This window comes from Gavialis gangeticus, unplaced genomic scaffold, assembly GCF_001723915.1.
Source record: "Gavialis gangeticus isolate Ggan-Ray unplaced genomic scaffold, GavGan_comp1, whole genome shotgun sequence".
Taxonomy (NCBI): domain Eukaryota; kingdom Metazoa; phylum Chordata; order Crocodylia; family Gavialidae; genus Gavialis; species Gavialis gangeticus.
In genome coordinates, this window is record NW_017729034.1 from 32,202,016 (window position 1) to 32,219,867 (window position 17,852).

Here is a 17,852-nt window from a genome sequence, read left to right on the forward strand (position 1 = left end):
CATATAGATGAAGAAGGAAGGCGCAGGGAAAGACTGAGTGATTTCCTCAGGGTCATATATGATGTTTTTGTTGAGTAGGGAACTGACTAAAGGCCTACTGAGACACAAAGCACTGCCCTCACCATTGGACAATCCTTCCTCACTAATTTCTATGAAAAAATATTGGGCTTTTCTTAAAAAAAAATACAAACATAAATCATTCATTCCCACTTGCAGCAATATACTAATGCAGGACAGAACCTCTCCTCCCATCTCTCTTTCTTCTTGACTCCCTGACTTTCTCTCTATTCTCTTGGTTCTGCCAGAATATCTGATGGCACACAGGAGCTGTGTGAGTAGACATTAGTCTCCAGAGCATGTGCACACACAGGCACTTTTGGTGGCTCTGTTGGCCTCTGCTCAGCAGCTGTGCTGCTAGAGAATGAACTGCACTCTGGGAAGGTACCAGCTGCTGAATGGACTACAGCAGCCAGGGGAAAGCACATGGAGTATCAATGTGTGCCTTCAGCTAACTGTGGGGCAGTGACAAAAGCCTTAGTTTACCTGGTAGAGGTAGAATAACTGCTGGTACAAAGGAAGGCTCTGCCATGGCAGACAAGCTTTGGGTGAGAATGAAGTCAAGGTTTTGCTACAATTCTGTCAGGAGTAATTTGTAGTGCAGACTAGACTCTAGACCCATGGTTCCCAAGGGGTGTGCCTGGTACACTAGCATGTTGAAAGAGTGGTGGAAGTGGGCTGCACCACTCCTGCACAGAAGGACTGGGGCCTGGCTGGACTGGCCCCATACGGCTGGATGGGGCTCTGGCTGCACCAGCCCCACATGGAAGGATCAGAGCCTGGTGCACCGTGAGCACCACTGAGTCTATGGACCAGATCCTGCCCATGGACTGGTGAGTGAAGTGTGCTGCCAACTTTCATCTGGAAAAAAAGCATGTCTCAGCTATGAAAAATGTGGGAAACACTGCTTTAGGCACTTGTTATTTATAAACTAAAGCCTGTTTTATGCTTGTTATCTGTATTAATTGTATAAGCTAATATACTTAGAGTTATGTGTTTTCAAGACCTACTCTCAGGGAATAAGATGAAAATAGGGAAAATACTATTAACTTCATAGCACATAGTAGGAATGAAATGGAACTTCCGAAGAAACTGTATTAGTGGCAAATATTAGTGACAGATTTAACATCAACTAAGCATTTTAAGTAGTATTTTACACCAAGATACTGTTTTTTCTCACCTTGTGAAAACTTAGGAAATATGATATTACTATTTAAGTAAATCTACTATTAGAATTTCTAAAATGTGTAAGTATATCTAATTGGTACTTACCTTTGTAATTCTGTGCAATGACTCCATAAGATGAATCACCGGAGGGGATGAAACCTCTTCCTTCAGGACACAAATCAGTAAATTCAGCTGGTGGAGGGAGAAACAAAAAACTGTATCAGAAAGCAACAGTTTTTTTATGAATCTAGAAACCAATGCAGATGGCAAAATGTATTACTCTTTTACAGAAGTCTGAGACAACCAACTTATTCCTATTAAGCAACCTTATCTATATTCAGGCCAGTGAGTCTCAACCACGGTGCCATACCCAGGTGCCATGTAATGTTAGAACTGTCAGGTGTGCAAATATGATTCATAAGATAAACCCAGGTATTTTGAATAGGAATCCATAGTATTAAAACACTTTAACCTGGTATGGTCTCTATTGGTGCTTGTACATGTGATGAAAATTGGCTGTTTTTGAGGTTTAATTGTATCACACTATACACTTGCAAAGTTTTTTTTACGATTTAAATTAATTTTGCTACATTGCAAACTAAACCACATCCACATGTAGTTTAGTTTGCAATGTAGCTATTTGTAATGTTGCAGCCTTTGAGAGCTGCAACATTACAAATCATTTTTAATCACTGCAATTAGAAACCCACAGTTTCACTTAAGGGGACTAAACCCCCGTCATGTACAAGCAACCTGTGAACTCTTTGCAGCAGAAGAATTGCTCTATTATTTTTCTGAAATAAAAAAAAAAAGTGAAGACTAAGAGCTGGCATTTTCTGAGGGATGTGCTGAGTCTAAAAAATTTGAGAACCACTGTTTTATATAAATGAAGCAGACTGGAAGGTAGCATAAAGATTCTAGACCTGTCTCTGAATGCGTAAGCTGACATACTGAAAGCAGTCTAGCCATGGCAGGAAAGAGCTTTGATGCACCAGCTAATTTACGCTGCTTATGGCAGTGTAAATTAGCCTGTACCAAACTTTGGGCAGCAACCAGTAGACTACTTCAAAAACTTAAGCTACTCATCTAAATCTGGCTTAGGTATATTATGCCATGGTTTGTAATATAGATGCCAATGCTGCAGCCCAATACTGCAAAATTCTCACTAATTTCAAGGAGAATTCAATATGGACTGCAGCATACAGCCTATAAATGGAATGAATTCCACTGTTGGATATTACATGAAATCAAATGCAAACAAACCCAGCTTACTATTTTCAAGAGTAGAGACACTTCCAAACACACTCTGGTAGGCACAATTTCACAGATTAAAAGATGTGGCTAATGTAAGACTTGAATAAAAAAAAAAGCTTTGGTTTAAAAAGTACTTTTTTGTGGGCTGAAGTTTACGTATGTTCTATCTTGTGTGATTTTTTCCAGCTGGATTCTGACTATTAGCTATCACTGTTTACACAATGTGCATCAAGTACTGGTTTCAACATCTGTAACAAACACCATATGGTTATGCTTTTCTAATTAGTTTTTAAAGGCTAAATAACAGTGTGCAGACAGCAAGATTGACTGCATTATGTAGCATATAGCACAATGTCATGTTATATATCAAGACTAATGTTTCATGTTGCTGTATAAACTAAGCTACTACATGAATGATGACAGAAGCAGCCTCACCTTCATTTGTTACTTTGTAGGAAAAATATAGCTGTAACATTACAACAGCCTTTGACAAAAGCTGGGCTAGAAAATCCTGATTATTTAAAATCATTTGGAGATAATCATTGTCATGGGTGTAACGTCAGTAAAGTTAATGAAGTTACACCAGAGATTGGTTTTTCACATTGACTTGGCAGCAGTGAAAGTTCTGTATAACAAATTAGCAAGCACTGCAAAATATGGTCTTTTACTAGTAAACTCATGTAGCCTAAGGGCACCCATATCTATCATTAGGGCCTGGTCTAAATCACGATTCCATGTTTTTTGTGAAAAGCAAGAAATTAAGGGATTTTCACAAAAAAAATGTAATTTGCAACAAAATAACACGATATGCTGCAAGTGGTCATATTGTGGCATTTCATGGCAACAAGAAGGACCATTAAATGCCATGGAAGGAGTGGTGAGGGGTGACTTATAAACACAGGAGCAGCGCAGCCAGCTGGTAGGGGAAACAGTAGTGGCAGTAGTGGCAGAGCGGAGGAGAAGAATAGCCCCCACCTTCCCTCCACTGCCAGGGTCCCCCAAAGCCCCACTAGCCTTCCCATGAGGTAGGGACGATGACAGCTGCCTCCCCAGCTCCATCTTTGCCCTGCCCTGCCTGGCCCCATGCTTTGGTGGTGGCAGGGAGCCACTGCCCGGCTGGCCTCTCCACACCCTGCAGATGAAGGGTGGCACAAGGAGGCTGGAACCCCTTAGGTGGTGGCAGCTCAAGGATGTGGCCAGCAGGAAGGCGTCAGCTTACTGCTTGCTCATTCTGCCCCCTTCCTTCCCCCAGGGGACAGCTGGGGGGGGAGGAGGGGCTCCGCACCCTCTATGCCGCACACTGGGTGTGGAGATAAGGGGGCAGCCCCTGCTGGAGGAGATGGAGGAGGATCCCTCCCTCCCACCCCTCAGCCCCTGCCCCCGAGCAGCTTTGTGCTGCTGAACCAAGATGCAGCTGGTGGGGGGGAGGAAGAGGCTCTCAGTCAGTTGTGGGGTGTGGTAGGTGGGGCACAGCATGATTTGGGTGTGAAAATGGTGGCCCCTGCCATGACAGGGCCACAATATTACCAAGCTGAATCCACAGTTTAAACCAGGCTTTACCTATCATTAAGCATGGATGCTTCAAAAGTCACAAGTAGATAGAAAATCTTTGCTTACCAGTTCCAAAGACAGGGCAGGGGAAGATTTCACAGTTATCACCCCAGCCAGCACCCAAAGTACAGCAGCATTCTTGTTTGGTAACGTTAGCTGTCAGCACATTATCGCAGAAATTAGCATCGTTTAGATTGTAGTAGCATTCCTTCTTTTCATTTTCAGATTTATCAGCATCTACCGGTAATTCTAAAGATGAAAATAATTCATAAAAATATGTGTCAGATCAATCAGTCTTATAACAGATGCAGGAGAAAAGCAACGGCATGCTGGTGTCATGGTGCCATTTTCCCTCTTGAGGGCTGGAGTCCTTAAAGAAAAAAATACGTAAAACAGTTTTTTTTTTATTCTGAGAAAAAGCAGCAGAAATTCTCAAAATCTTTCTTTCTTTTTTTTTTTTTAAGAAGTTTCCATTTTCAGATCTGGCTGGAGTAAGATTTTCTACAGATAAACAACTGTCTTGTTTAAGCCATGCACGTGCCCCAATCTTTTTATTAATAACACCGAGAACTGACATAGGACTTTTCAGGTGTAGTTCTCAAAGTGCTCCAGAAAGGTGAGGAAACATTATTATATCAATTTTACAGAGCTCCCAGAATACGATAGGGAATAACTCAACAAAACACTGTTACTAACTCAAGAACAAAAAGCAAAATTTTTTTTTGCCAGGCTGGGGGTCAGACTTGAAGATCTACAAGGTCCCTTCCGACCCTACTTCTATGATTCTACGAAAATTTACCAAGCCATAGTTAAAGAGCACTCATTCTCGCTGGAGACAAAAAAAAACAATATCCTCAGAGGTCCTAGAACAAGTCAGTCTAGAAATCTGACCAGCCATGAATGTAAAAGAAACATGCTGTTGAAGCCTACCTAGCTCCAAAACGTGGCTCACCTGACAGCAAGTTTTCACAAAATATTCTCCTCCTGTTTGATTGGACTTTGAGAAACTTCAAGTGGATTTTGTAATGATTTAATAATACTGTATCTTCTCACATGCCACATGCCCCCAAATAAGACGCATACGTTCTTTCTGGAAAGCAGGACGTAGAAAAGAAGATTTTTCAGAGTCCTGGCCTAAAGCTGGCTTTTTTTGTGGAGAGGTTGTGTTGTAAAATGGTTGCCAGCTTCTTTTAGTCAGCAAGCTGAGAGCAGCTGTGAAAAAGTGAATACTGGACTCCATTCCTCCTGCCTGCTGGCTGAAAGAAACTGGTTACCCCTGTGCAGCACATCATCTTCATGCGTCTATTCCAGGGAAGAAAATCAGTTTCCCTGTTTAAGACATGCACCCCAATTTTGGAGGGTTGATTTCTGGGGAAAGGGTGTATGTTTTGCAGTATTTTAGCAAATAGGGTACCTGATCATACCCTCTACATTTTGCATATGCACTCCCCATGATATTGATGTTAAAAACATCACAGATGCTCAAATTTGTTGGTTAAAAGTAAGTGTTCCACTAGGGATTTAAGAATGCAACCTTTTAAGGTAACAAATACATGTTTTCCTATTCTATATACTTTCCTATACAGTGGAAAATTCTTTAGTACTTACAATATGACTACAATTATCTAAAATAATGTAAAAAGGAATTACTCAAAATTACTTCTTGTTGGCAGATTTGCAGGTACTTTGCAATTCAGATTATAATGTAATGTTCCTAGTCTAAGGCATTTTTTAAAGTGTCACAAGTTTCCAGGAGGACGTGAAATCCATATTTTATGTTTGAGTTATAATGCATTTCAAATCGTTATGTGATGTGAGGATTCAGATCAAAGCTGTTATAGCATTTACTTAAGTCTTGTTTGCCTTTTGGCTCTCTTGAATTTGGCTGGAAAGAAAAGGCTTTGGGATGGCCTAACAGTAGTTCTTTGTACTGTTTCTGGGGAGACCCAGGTTCACTTCACTGACCTGGTATAAGTCTTGTACTCTGGCCCCCAAGGAGCTCAATCTATCTAGTCCTCTCTGACCTTCAGGATAGTGGCTGCAATATAGGATTTCAAAGGTGGTAAGTGTAAAACAGGGCCTAAGGAAGTAAAGTGCATCTCCAGCCCTTACTTCCTTGTTTCTTTTATAGCAGTGATTCTCAAAGAGGGTGCTGTGAGATTGTGTTAAAGTTGCCACCAGAAGCCACACAATATTAGCACTGTTAGGTGTGCAAACACCTACACCTGATTCACAAGATAAATCCTGAGATTTCAAATAGGAATCCATAATGTCAAAAATATTTCTGACCTGTTGTGGTCTAAGTTCTTTGCAACAGAATAATTTCTCTGTTATTTTTCCATAGTCTGAAAATGAGTGGAGGCTAAGAGCTAGCAGTTTCTTAGAGGTACCTTATGTCTAATGAGGAGTGCCTGGAGTCTAAAACAGCTGAGAACTAGGGGTATGCGAAGTGGGCCTCATTTGATTCGGATTTGCCCTGAATCAGGGACAATGATTCAATTTGTTGATTCAGATCACTGTCCCCAATTCGATTTGGCCGAATCCGAAGATCTGGAGAATCAGCGATTTGGCCATAGACACATCTTAAAATGCTTTTTTCTACATACGTCGAGGTACCAGGTGCAGCTCATGAACGCTGTGATGCTGGGGCAGCTGGAATATCCCACAGGAGTGCGAGGGGCTCCCCGTGTGGTTGGCGGCAAACCCAGAAGTGGACCAGAAGTACACTTCCGGGTCTACTGCTGAGTGCACTGGGCCCCACCCCCATGCCCCTCTGGCTCAGTGATCATCCATGGGGGGACCCTGGGTGCCCTCCCAGACCCAAGAAGCACCAGTTGCCGGGCTGGGGGGGAGGGTGGGGAGCCCCCCCAGTGCACTCCCTGGCAGACCCAGAACTGGACTGGAAGTGCTTCTGGTCCACTTCCAGGTCTGCTGCCAAGTGTGTTGGGGAGCCCCCTGTACTCCTGTGGGACACTCCATGTGCCCCAGCATGTCAGCATTCACAAGCTGCCTGGTACCTTGAGGTATGTAGAAAAACCATTTAAAGCTATGTCTACGTCCAAATCGTTGAATTCTTCCAAATCTCTCCAAATCAATTCAGAGGGTTTTGATTTAATTCAGAGAGATTAAATGGTCTCCTGATTTGATTCGGATTTGGAGATTTGGCCACTGAATTGGGCCAAATCCTGGCCGAATCGAATCAGGGACCGAAGCTTTGCACAGCCCCACTGAGAACCACTGCTTTATTTCTTTGATACAAATTATGAGATGACAAAATGCATCAGACGAAAAGGTAAAGGGCATAATAACTTCTTTGTCAAATGTGATGTCAAAATTCTAAAACTTTTGACAGTTTTATTAAATAAATTCCTTTTAAATTCCTTTTAATTTAGCATACACAAGCAATTCCATTTGTGCTGCCTATTGTTGTTTTAATTCATAGGAATGAAACAGCCCATTCTGGCTTGAGTTCCAAATAAGCAATTGCATTTGTTTCTAAACTTCCTCAGAAAAGAAAATACTTCTGTTTGTGGAATTCAAGGAGCCAGCAGACACCTCTGTTCATACTTAGTGCAATGTTACCACCTACCATGTAAATTCTCCTTTGCTGTTTTGCCAGTATAAGTAAGGGTACATTAAGGGAAACACCCAGATGAGTGCTATTTCATCTTTGTTAGTTTAGTCTGTGGTCTCCCCTCATCAGATAATTACAATTTTCCATAATATGCTGAATGTCATAAAGTATGGTGGTTTTGTGGTATCAACGGCTGTCCAATAAGAACCAAATTAAGACTATCATGTATCATAGAAACTCAGTTGAACTAATTCTGCTATTTCAAGGTGAGAGAGCAGTACTTTAGCCACCAAATTATACATTTTCTTTGGACATTTGCCACGTGTCTAGCTGATTCAAAGCCAAAGGCTTAAATAGCAGAAAAACCATGGCAATTTTCACACCATTTTCCAAGGAAAGAGCACCAGAGGCTGCCCCAGGGGGAAGCAGAAACAACCTCATTGTGCAATTATTTATTCCTATTTTATATTTGATGTGTTGGTTTCTCCTCCCATTATCTGTCCAGCAGTTTAAAGTCTGTTGTTTACACAGCTGTGACTGAGGGATAGTCAAACAGGCGTCATGAATGTTTGGAAACCGAATGAGACACAAATCCTTAAAAAAGAAATTTACAAAGACCAGTCTGTGTCTACAAGTTTGTAACTTCTCTTTCATATTATTAACCTTTTAGTAAACAGATTATATTTTGTAATATTTTGCTGTAACTTTTACTTGGGAGAAATGTTACTAATTAGTTATTTACTTTTTTCATGATGTTGGTCTCCTCTGTTTCATTGTTACTAAATTAAATACTTAGGTCTACTAAGGACTTTTAGGATAACATGGTAATTGATCTAATTGCTAATGTGTTTGGTACCATACTGTTACAGAATTGCTGTGCTATACAATGCTTGCCAAATGCCGGATGTAGGAACTCAGATACCGAATATACTTTTGAAAATCTCCTGATTTGATGCATGCTTGGCAAGGTAATGGTGCCTCTCTCTTACGCACATCTAGAAGTTGTGTGCAAATCAAGAATTTGCGCACGTGCGTCTAGAAATGTACAAACAAAATAGAAATGTCTGGGTAAGAACATACATTTTCTCAAAAATATCTGGTAGTCATTACAATATTTAAGGTATTCTATAAAAATTATAACATTTAAAATTTGGTTTTGGATGAAAACTCATTCTAGTGCCCAGAAACTAATAGTATACAGCCCAGAAATCTCTTCTTGCCTCTCTTAAGAAGTCTAGCTTTCCAACATTGTTAGCAATATATATTTTCTAGCCTTGAAAATTCACAAGGTTTTGGATCATGCGTTTATCATGTCTTCTTTGGCAAAGTTACAGTTATATTGGACTGATCCAATTAGTTACTCCAGATGTCAAAACTGCAATTCTTATTTTTTACCCAAGGAAAAAAATAATTTAGTTTATGTAAAATGCTAGATAAAAACAGACTTTAAAAATATAATATTATATATTACTGTCTTTGGAATCTGTACCAATAGGTGTACATATTGGGACTTCAGGTTCACAGAAGAACACATTTTCTTTTCTGACCATCAGTAATTATAACAAGTTGATGGATATTAATTATACAAACAAAATGTTGAATATGGAATACAGGTACACATAAGAACCTCTATATAACTTGTAAAAGGATACACAAGTAAGTTAATAATAAAAAATATTCAGGCCGATTTTCCCCAGGAGAAGATGATACAAATACCCACCCAATATTAATCTAAAATAAAGTTTCTGTAAATTTTTCGATCAATTTTTATATACATTAGGAACAAAAGGAAGAAAAGCAAAAAAAAGATACTTGAAATATGCATGTTCAATTGATGTTTTCTTTTTTTGTGGTTTTTTATTTATTTTTTTTACAATTAAGTTGAAATAAATACTGGAACATGATAGGATGGCCTGAAACTGAGGAACTGAATTTTCATACACTAATAGGATCATTTCACAGCAAATAACAGGTGAATTTCTGCCAAGGAAAACCTAAATAAAAGGAAGTTCCAGATCCCCAGTGGTGAGTAAAAGGAAGTGTGAACATACAGTGTTCCACAGAGGCAGCAGCCTTTAACCACATGTAAAACATCCCTGAATTAAACTTATGCTTGAACTGTCCTCCCTTAGGAATGGCATCCTACTTCTGTTTAGCAGAGGAAGCAGGAAGACATTCTTTGTACACAAGATAGCATAAGAACATTAACATTAAAAATGGATGAATGCTGAATACATCTATGATGCCTGTGTGTTCGTAATGCAGAAATGTAGTACAGATAAGATATTTTTCTTTTCAGTGTAGGTCAGATGAGGCACAAGCTAATTTTGGGAGTGAGACTTGTGGTCTGAACAAAGACTCCAGGCAGCACCCTGACCTGCCAAAACTGCAAGAAACATGGGCATTGCATCAGCTTTTACAAGGGCATACCATGAACTCAGTGCCTCCCTCCCTTGTGGGTGGTGCTAGATGGAGAGCTGGAGTAGTGGTCCTGCACCTTTTTGTCTCTTACAGGCAGTGTAACCTTGCTGCTGCTGTTAACCTTGCAGATGTCTTACCATCCAATGATCAGATCATATCCAATTTCTGTGCAAGTCAAAGGGAAAATATGCAAGTTTCAGCCACTAGTTCTGGCATGACATGAGAACAAAAGGTGCAAGTAAAACGTAGGTTAAAAAAAAGTACACTTTGGCTACTCTATAAGCAGTCTTCCAAAACTCACATATGTGATAGGGAATATTACCACTTCACAGTTTGAGTGTTCAGTTCCCAAGATCTTCATATTCTGATGCAGAATCTCACTGGAGCAAGGCAACGGTTAGCCACCAAGAAATCAAAGAAAAAAATATGCTACGTCTTTCATTCAGCACACAAAAGAATATCCTGTTTAAAAAGGAATTGGCTATGGAAAGAGCTTTCTTCCCTTGGCTGTGCACAAAAGTGGAGATTAAAGAATGGCAAGGTTTGGCAAGATTTTATGTCCTTCACAAGCACCTTATACAGATCTGTTTCTAGTGCTGCCCAGTAACAGATATGTTCCTATATTCCATTTGTCAAATAACACTGCATATGTTTAAAGCCTGGCTAAAGAGCAAACTTCAGTGAGCTGAAAGAATCATACAAAAAGTGGAAAATTGGCTATCTTACTAGGGATCACTATAAGAGTGTCACATGGGCATGTAGGTTGAAAATCAGGAAGAACAAGGCACGATTTGAGATGTAACTAGCAATGGATGTAAAAGGCAATAAAAAAGATTTTTTCAAATATGTCAGAAGTAAAAGAAAAAACAGAAAAGTGTAGGTCCCTTAGTGCAGCGGTTCTTAACTGGGGGCCTGCGAGCAGGTTTCAGGGGGTCCACCTGGCCTGGCCCGGCCCAGGAGCTGCACTGGCCCCCCAGGATTGAGGCGAGTCCAGACCTGCCTGGTGCCACAGCCTCCATTTTGTGAACAGCGCTACGGGTGGGTGGGCAAGGCTCCACACTGCTGCTGCTCAGGTGAGTGGGGCCCTGGGGTTCCCCGCTGCCAAGCCTTGCTTGCTGCACCCAGGGCCGTGTGGGGAGGGCTGCAGAGCTAGTCTGGTCCTCATGAAGAAAAAGGCTGAGAACCCCTGCCTTAGTGAATGGGGAAGACAATCTAGTAACAGCTGATGCAGAGAAGGCTGGAGTATTGATGCCACTTTTTATTTCATTCTTCGTGAATAAGGTCAGATGATGAGTGCAGCTGGCAGTACAGACAGGGAAGGAGATAATCAGCCTGGAGCAGGAGAACAGATTAGAAATTACTTAAAGAAGCTGGACATTTTCAAGTCAGCAGGGCCAGATGAGATGCAACCTAGAATACTCAAGGAATTGGTGGAGGTATTTGCAGAGCTACTGACTATTCTCTTGAGAAGGCATGGAGTTTAGCTGAGGCCCAGGACAACAGGAAAAGGGTAAACGTAGTACCTATCTTCAAGAAAGTGAAAAAGCATGATCCTGGAAATTACAGACCAGTCCGTCTGATCTAGATACTTGGAAAGACTATGGGGCATGACATCAAGGAATCTATTTTTAAGCATCTAGAGGAAAGCAAGGTGATCAGGGACAAACAGTGTGGATTCATCAAGAACAGGTCATGCTTGACCAACCTGACTTCCTTTTAAAACAAGATGATTAGGTTTGTGAATCAGGGAGAACTGTGAATATGATATGTGTTGACTTTAACAAAGTTTTCAATTTGTCTCCTACTACATTCTCATTAGTAAGTAATGGAAATAGAGTCTAGACAAAAGAATTGTAAGGCGGATACATAACTGATTGGATCACCATGCTCAAAGAGTAGTCATAAATGGCTCAATGTCCAATTGGGAGGCGATACCAAGTGAAGTTCATCAGCTGTCAGTCCTGGGTCCCAGCTGCCTAACAGCTTCATTAATGATTTGGAGGACGGGACTGAGTGCACAGCTGGCAAATTTGAAGATGACAACAAGCTGGGTAGAGCTATAGACACTTTGGAGGATAGGATTAGGATTCAGAATGATGTTGGTAAACTGGAAACATACGCTGAAGTTAACCAAATAAAATTTAATAGAGACAAGTGCAAGGCATTTTAGAATGGAACCATCACATGCACAAATGCAGACTAGGGAATGACTAGCTAGGGTGCTTTACTGCAGAAAAGGACTTGAGGGTTATTTTCAGCTAACAGTTCACTGTAAGTCAACAGTGTGCTCTTGTTGTAAAAAAGCAACATTTGTGTTAACAGGAGCATCACTTGTAAGTCACAGGAAATTATTTCTTCTCTCTTCAGCACAGGTGAGACCTCACCCACCCATAACCAAACAGAAATTAAGTGCACATAGACTAATTTAAAAATAGCAGAACCCAGTCTAAGATAGACATGGATCGATGTGGTATCAGACTTAAGTGATTTAGGTTAGACCGGTCTATCAAATTTCTATGCCACATCCTCTACAAACTCTAGTTAGTTTGCAGCCTGTCAGCATCCCAGGCTGCTTTGCAGCCCTTCTCCACTTGCTAACCCTCCCTTATAGGGAGGTGTGCTGAAACTTGACTCGTGTTCAGCTGCTTACTTACCTCCAAGCTATCACAGAGCTGAGGCAACCCTGTCCGGGGTGGGGGTGGGAAGGAGAGTCTGTAGCTCAGTATTTTTCTATCTTTATGCAGTGCCTCTAAGTGGGGGTGGGGGTGCAGGGAGGGACTGCTCTGCAGAAGGAAGAATTGGGCCCCTTGCAGCTCTGGCGAACATCCTTTCAGAAGGAGGGTAGGGAACGAGGAATCTGCATGCTGCTGCTGTGGTCTCCAGCCAGCTGCCCTTCCAGTGAAACAGCATCTCACAGCTCCTAACATGTCTACAGGCACCTTTAGATCACTTCTGCCTTCATATTTTTGAGTATCTGTACTTAGACCTGGAGCCCTGTGTCTGGTTCTGGGTGCCACATTTTAAGAAAGAAATGAACAAATTCAAGAGTCCAGCAGAGAACAACAAAAATTCTTAGAGGTCTAGAAGAGAAGTCAGCAACCTGCTACAAATGGCAGGCTGCATTAATGCAGTTCTACCAAAGGCAGGCTGCTTCTTGCGAGTCAGCTGTTGCTGCCAATTGCCTTGGCTGCTGGACCATGTGTTGACTCCTGCCTGGAAAACAACCTACTGGGAAAGTGGGAAGAACTGAGATTACTTAGTCTGGAGAAGAAAAGACGGAAGGAGAAATTGATAGCAGTCTTCAAATACCTGAAAGGGGGAGAGAGGGTTATAGATAGGATGATGATAGGCTGTTCTCTGTGGCTACAGGGAACAGGAAAAGAAGTAACAGCCTCAATTGCAGCAAGGGAAATGTAGGTTGGATATTAGGAAGAACTTTCTAACTATGAGGGTGGTTAAGCACTGGAACAGATTACCGATTGAGGCTGTAGAACCATTCTTGGGGGCTAGACAAACACTAGACTGGAATGGTATAGACAGGGATGATCCTGCCTCAGGAAGGGGGCTGGACAAGATGACCTCTTGATTAAGGTTCCTTCTACCCCTATAATTCTAATTCCCTGATCTCCCACTTAGTCCTGATTTGCATGTCTTCTGATTTCCTATATGAGATCTTCCTCCATGACGATTCTTAGCAGATACTTAAGAATGCATTTCATTATGGGAAAAGAATAGACCCATATGGGGTAAAACAGTTCTCTTTCAAACTGACCATAGATAAAGCCTTGCTACTCAACATGTCAAATAAAGGCAGATTCCCAGTAGATTATGCAGATACATAGACTGTGATTGTGCATGCTGTCTAGACTCTCTGGGCTTTTCTTACCCTGATCCAGAAAATCTGTTTTGTTCCTTCAGCTGGGATCAGATACATGGCTCTGCTCCTCCAGTTTGTCTTTTGTGACCAGAAAAAAGTAGCTGGATTTACCAAGTATCATTCATTTGTAGCACTGCTAGAAGGAGATGTCACTCCTAGTGCTTTCTTTATGCTTTATCCCTGACATTATCATCGATTGTTATTTTAGTTATCATTATTATCATTATTAATATATTGAGATTAGGCCCTTGTATGATGAAAATAGTTTGTAGTTTTCTACAAGTAGGAGTAGATGGCAATACTGTTATGCATTATTCTTCTACCATTATGCATTATTCTTCTTCAGACTAGCTTTAGCAGTTCTTCAGCTTTTCATTCCTTTAATTACTTGGTAAAGTGAGATCCTCTCCGTCTAATTCTTTACTACTTGATTCACAGACTTGTTTAGTTTTGTGAAGCATGTCACTGATGTTTCACTGACAGCAGTTGTGTGCCACTGTGCATTCCATTCAGTAAGCCAATACAGGCTATGTTCAGTGAGCCAAATCCTGGTTCCACTGGAGTTGCAAGGATTTTTATTTGGGAAATGGGTAGAGGAGAATATCCATAGGCTTCTAAGCCACTGAGACTGGATACTAGCTTCTAAAGCCAGCTCAGCCTGCAATGTAAAATCAAAATTAAACAACAAATATTGGCATACATAGGAAAAAAATGCTCATGTAATTCAAATCCCAACAACTTGTGTGTTCTGCTATTCCATATCCTGGTCTTGTTTCTTTCTCCAAATTAGAGCTGTGTATCTCAGCAACTTTTAGTAAGAGATCATTTAATTAGGGTCTTTCCAGTAGCATGCACAATTAATGTAACCTGTAATATCTCAAACAAAGCCACTAGTATGTTACCTGGAGAGGTACGGAAGCGACACTGTCCAGTCATTGGGTCATACTCCTGGTTGTCATCAGAACACAAACACAAGAAGGAACCTTCTACATTGTCACAAAGGGCTTCACCACATACGCCACTCAGCATTTCACATTCGTTCACATCTGGAAAAGAAAACACATGTGGATTCAGACATGTTCTTCATCAAGGACAGGTTTTTTTTTACTTGCTGTATCTGTGCCAATGTTGCCCGCAGGAAAACAGAAATGACTGCTGAGGAAGGATTAAAAGCTGACTACTACTTAAGGAAATTAGTTAACCCCTATGAGATAAAGTTAATTGAAAAGTCATACTAAAATAATAAAATGCTGGTGTTGATTTAACTGTAGACCAGAGCACAGCTGTAACATGGGGTGGTGTGACTGGTGCATTTGTGCAGGGTGTAAGGTTAGTATGGGGTGCAATCTAAGGTGCTGGCCAGCCTATTAAGGTATGGCTGGCACTGGAAGCAGTTTAGCAGTTTTATTGTATTGCTGTGAATAGGTTACTTTGCTCTGTTGAGAGATGTGTACGTGTGTGGGCGTGTGCACGCATGCATGCTGGTGGTGGTGGACTTCTAAACTCCCACACAAAGCAAAAACCTCACAGTACAGCTCTACACCCGTCCTTTATTTATTTATTTATTTATCCTCTCCCCCCACCAACATATCGGTTGCCACCCTTATACCTTACAGTGTAAGGTACTACTGGATCCTATTATACTAATGTTACTATTGTCAGATAGCAAGAAGCATTCAGTATTCATTTGTTCATGTTATTTAAAAGCTACTGTAGCAAAACATTTTGCCTTTACTGATTCAAAACTCACTGACATCCATGAGTGAAAATGCAGGGTTGTTGGCTGTAGCTGTGTTGGTCTAAGGACATAGGCAGACGAGGTTATTTCGGTAGATGTGGTATCTTTTATTAGATCAACTAAACAGTCAGAAAAAAATGTTCTCTGCAAGCTTTTGGGCATAAATGCCCCTCTTCAAACCACACCAAATGGATCCTGACCATGCCAGGACAAGACATGTAAAGCTGGCATGTCTCAGGTTTTACAAAAAACTCATCTCATTTCCACCACTCCCACAATAACTACATCCCACAACAGAACCATCACCATTCCTGTATTTTACACTTGCACCTCCAGAAATGTAGTATCTCTCATCCAGTGCACCAAATGCCCGATGGAAAATATGTAGGAGAAACCAAACAACAACTGTGCCCCGGAATGAACGCACACCAAAAATCCATCAAAGACAAAAATATACAATTATCTGTGGGTGCCCACTTCTCACAAGACAATCACTCTCTCTCTGATCTCTCAGTTCTAATGCTCAAAGGGAACTTACAAAACACCTTTTGTAGATGAGCCTATGAACTTCACTTCATAAATCTACTGGATACAAAAAATCATGGACTAAAAGTAGACACTGGATTTATGACACATTACAACCTGCCTGCCATCTGATAACCCCAGGTAACCTGCCTGCAGCTGACCACTTACGCTCCTTCACACACTTCCCTCCGTTCCCCCCCGCCATCTCTACCTACTGTCTTTCAAACTTCTACTCATTTGCATGTTCAAAGACCTGTATGTTGTAAATTAGCTTCTTTTCTACCTTGGAGAACACATATGGCCAGCAGAGTCACCCAATGCCTAAAGAAGGGTGTTTGGGCCCGAAAACTTGCAAAGAAAATTTTTTCCAACTATTTAGTTGGTTTAATAAAAGATATCACAGCTACCCAAAGAACCATGAGTGAAAATGGTGAGTGATGGCAGGATTTGGACTGCGATATCCTGAAAGTATTCTCTTCTCCATGCCCAGCCCTCCCTTCCCTGAAATCCCAGGTGTCTGGGGAGTACCCCTTGGGTGCATCTACACATGGCCGTATGGCAACGTTGCTATGTTGCCGTGCTTTTGTGCTTCCTTTTGGGTGGTTACTGCATTGTGCACACAGCGCACTGTTAGATTTACTGTGTTGTGTGCACAGTGCAATTAGATTTTGCCGCTACGTCACTGTAGCAGTACAACGCTGGAGCACGCTGCTACAGCGACGTAGCTGGTGATCATGTGTAGACCCACATGATTGCTATGTCACCACAGTGTGCCATACAGCGATGTAGCGTATGGCTACATCACTGTACAGCAACATGTAGATGTGCCCTTTGAGTCTTATGAACTCGTTTTGGTCATATTCCTCTCTCCTGTAAGGCTTCATTGGGTGCTCTGGAGCCCAAAAACGGTATTCCTGTATCACCTAGTGAAGTCCTTGCGGAAAAATGCAAGTCTCTTTTTCCACATTAGAAATCATACAGTAGTCTCAACTACTATTGGCTTGGGACAAAAAGCATCCTACAAGCCCTACACTTGGATTCCTAAATTCCTGAATGAGACCACTATAAAATCTTATTTGACAGGAAAACTGTCTGTGGTTTAAATCAGGGGTGGCCAACTGTAACATATGCTATAAGTGATGTGGGCAACCTGTGTGTGGCATGCAACAGGTCAGGGCAGGGACAAAGCATAATGGCAGGTAGGGCAGGAAGCAGAAAACAGAGTGGAAAATGGGACAGCGAGCACAGGGAAGAAAGTAAAAAGCACAGCAGAAGATTGGGCAGGGAATATAGGGCAGGAATCAGAAAGAGAAACAGCCTATTGCACAGGGGAAGGGGATGGGAATGACACTTGGGGAGGCTACAGGGCTAAGTTGTAGAGGTGCAAGGATACATTGGTCTAATATTGGATAGGTACCAATATAAAGACAGCTGGCTGTATCAAATATCGGTCTGATGGGGCCAATAATTTGGCCAATAAATGCCCATGCTGCATGCAGCTGCAGTGCAGCACTCAGGCAGTGAGGAGCACAGCTGGCAGCATGGAGAGTTGCCTTCGGCTGCTAAGTCTGGTGAGGTGGAAGGAGAGTGGGGACGAACCTGGGGGAGGGCAGATCACCGCCCCCCACAGTGAGGGAGGGGGCAGGGACAGGGGCAAACACTGCCCAGGTGGGGCGGGGGGTGGAGCT

General features: G+C 41.7%; 1 protein-coding gene across 1 annotated transcript in view; it reads right to left on the reverse strand.

Moving 5' to 3' along the window:
- Nucleotides 1–17,852, reverse strand: part of LTBP1 (latent transforming growth factor beta binding protein 1) — a 461,583-nt gene that overhangs the window by 40,922 nt on the left and 402,809 nt on the right. The window contains exons 24-26 of the mRNA XM_019526927.1: nt 14,804–14,947; nt 4,096–4,278; nt 1,330–1,416 (exon numbers count right to left, since the gene is read on the reverse strand). Coding sequence (XP_019382472.1) covers nt 1,330–1,416; nt 4,096–4,278; nt 14,804–14,947 — 414 coding nt within the window. The remainder of the gene's footprint in view (nt 1–1,329; nt 1,417–4,095; nt 4,279–14,803; nt 14,948–17,852) is intronic.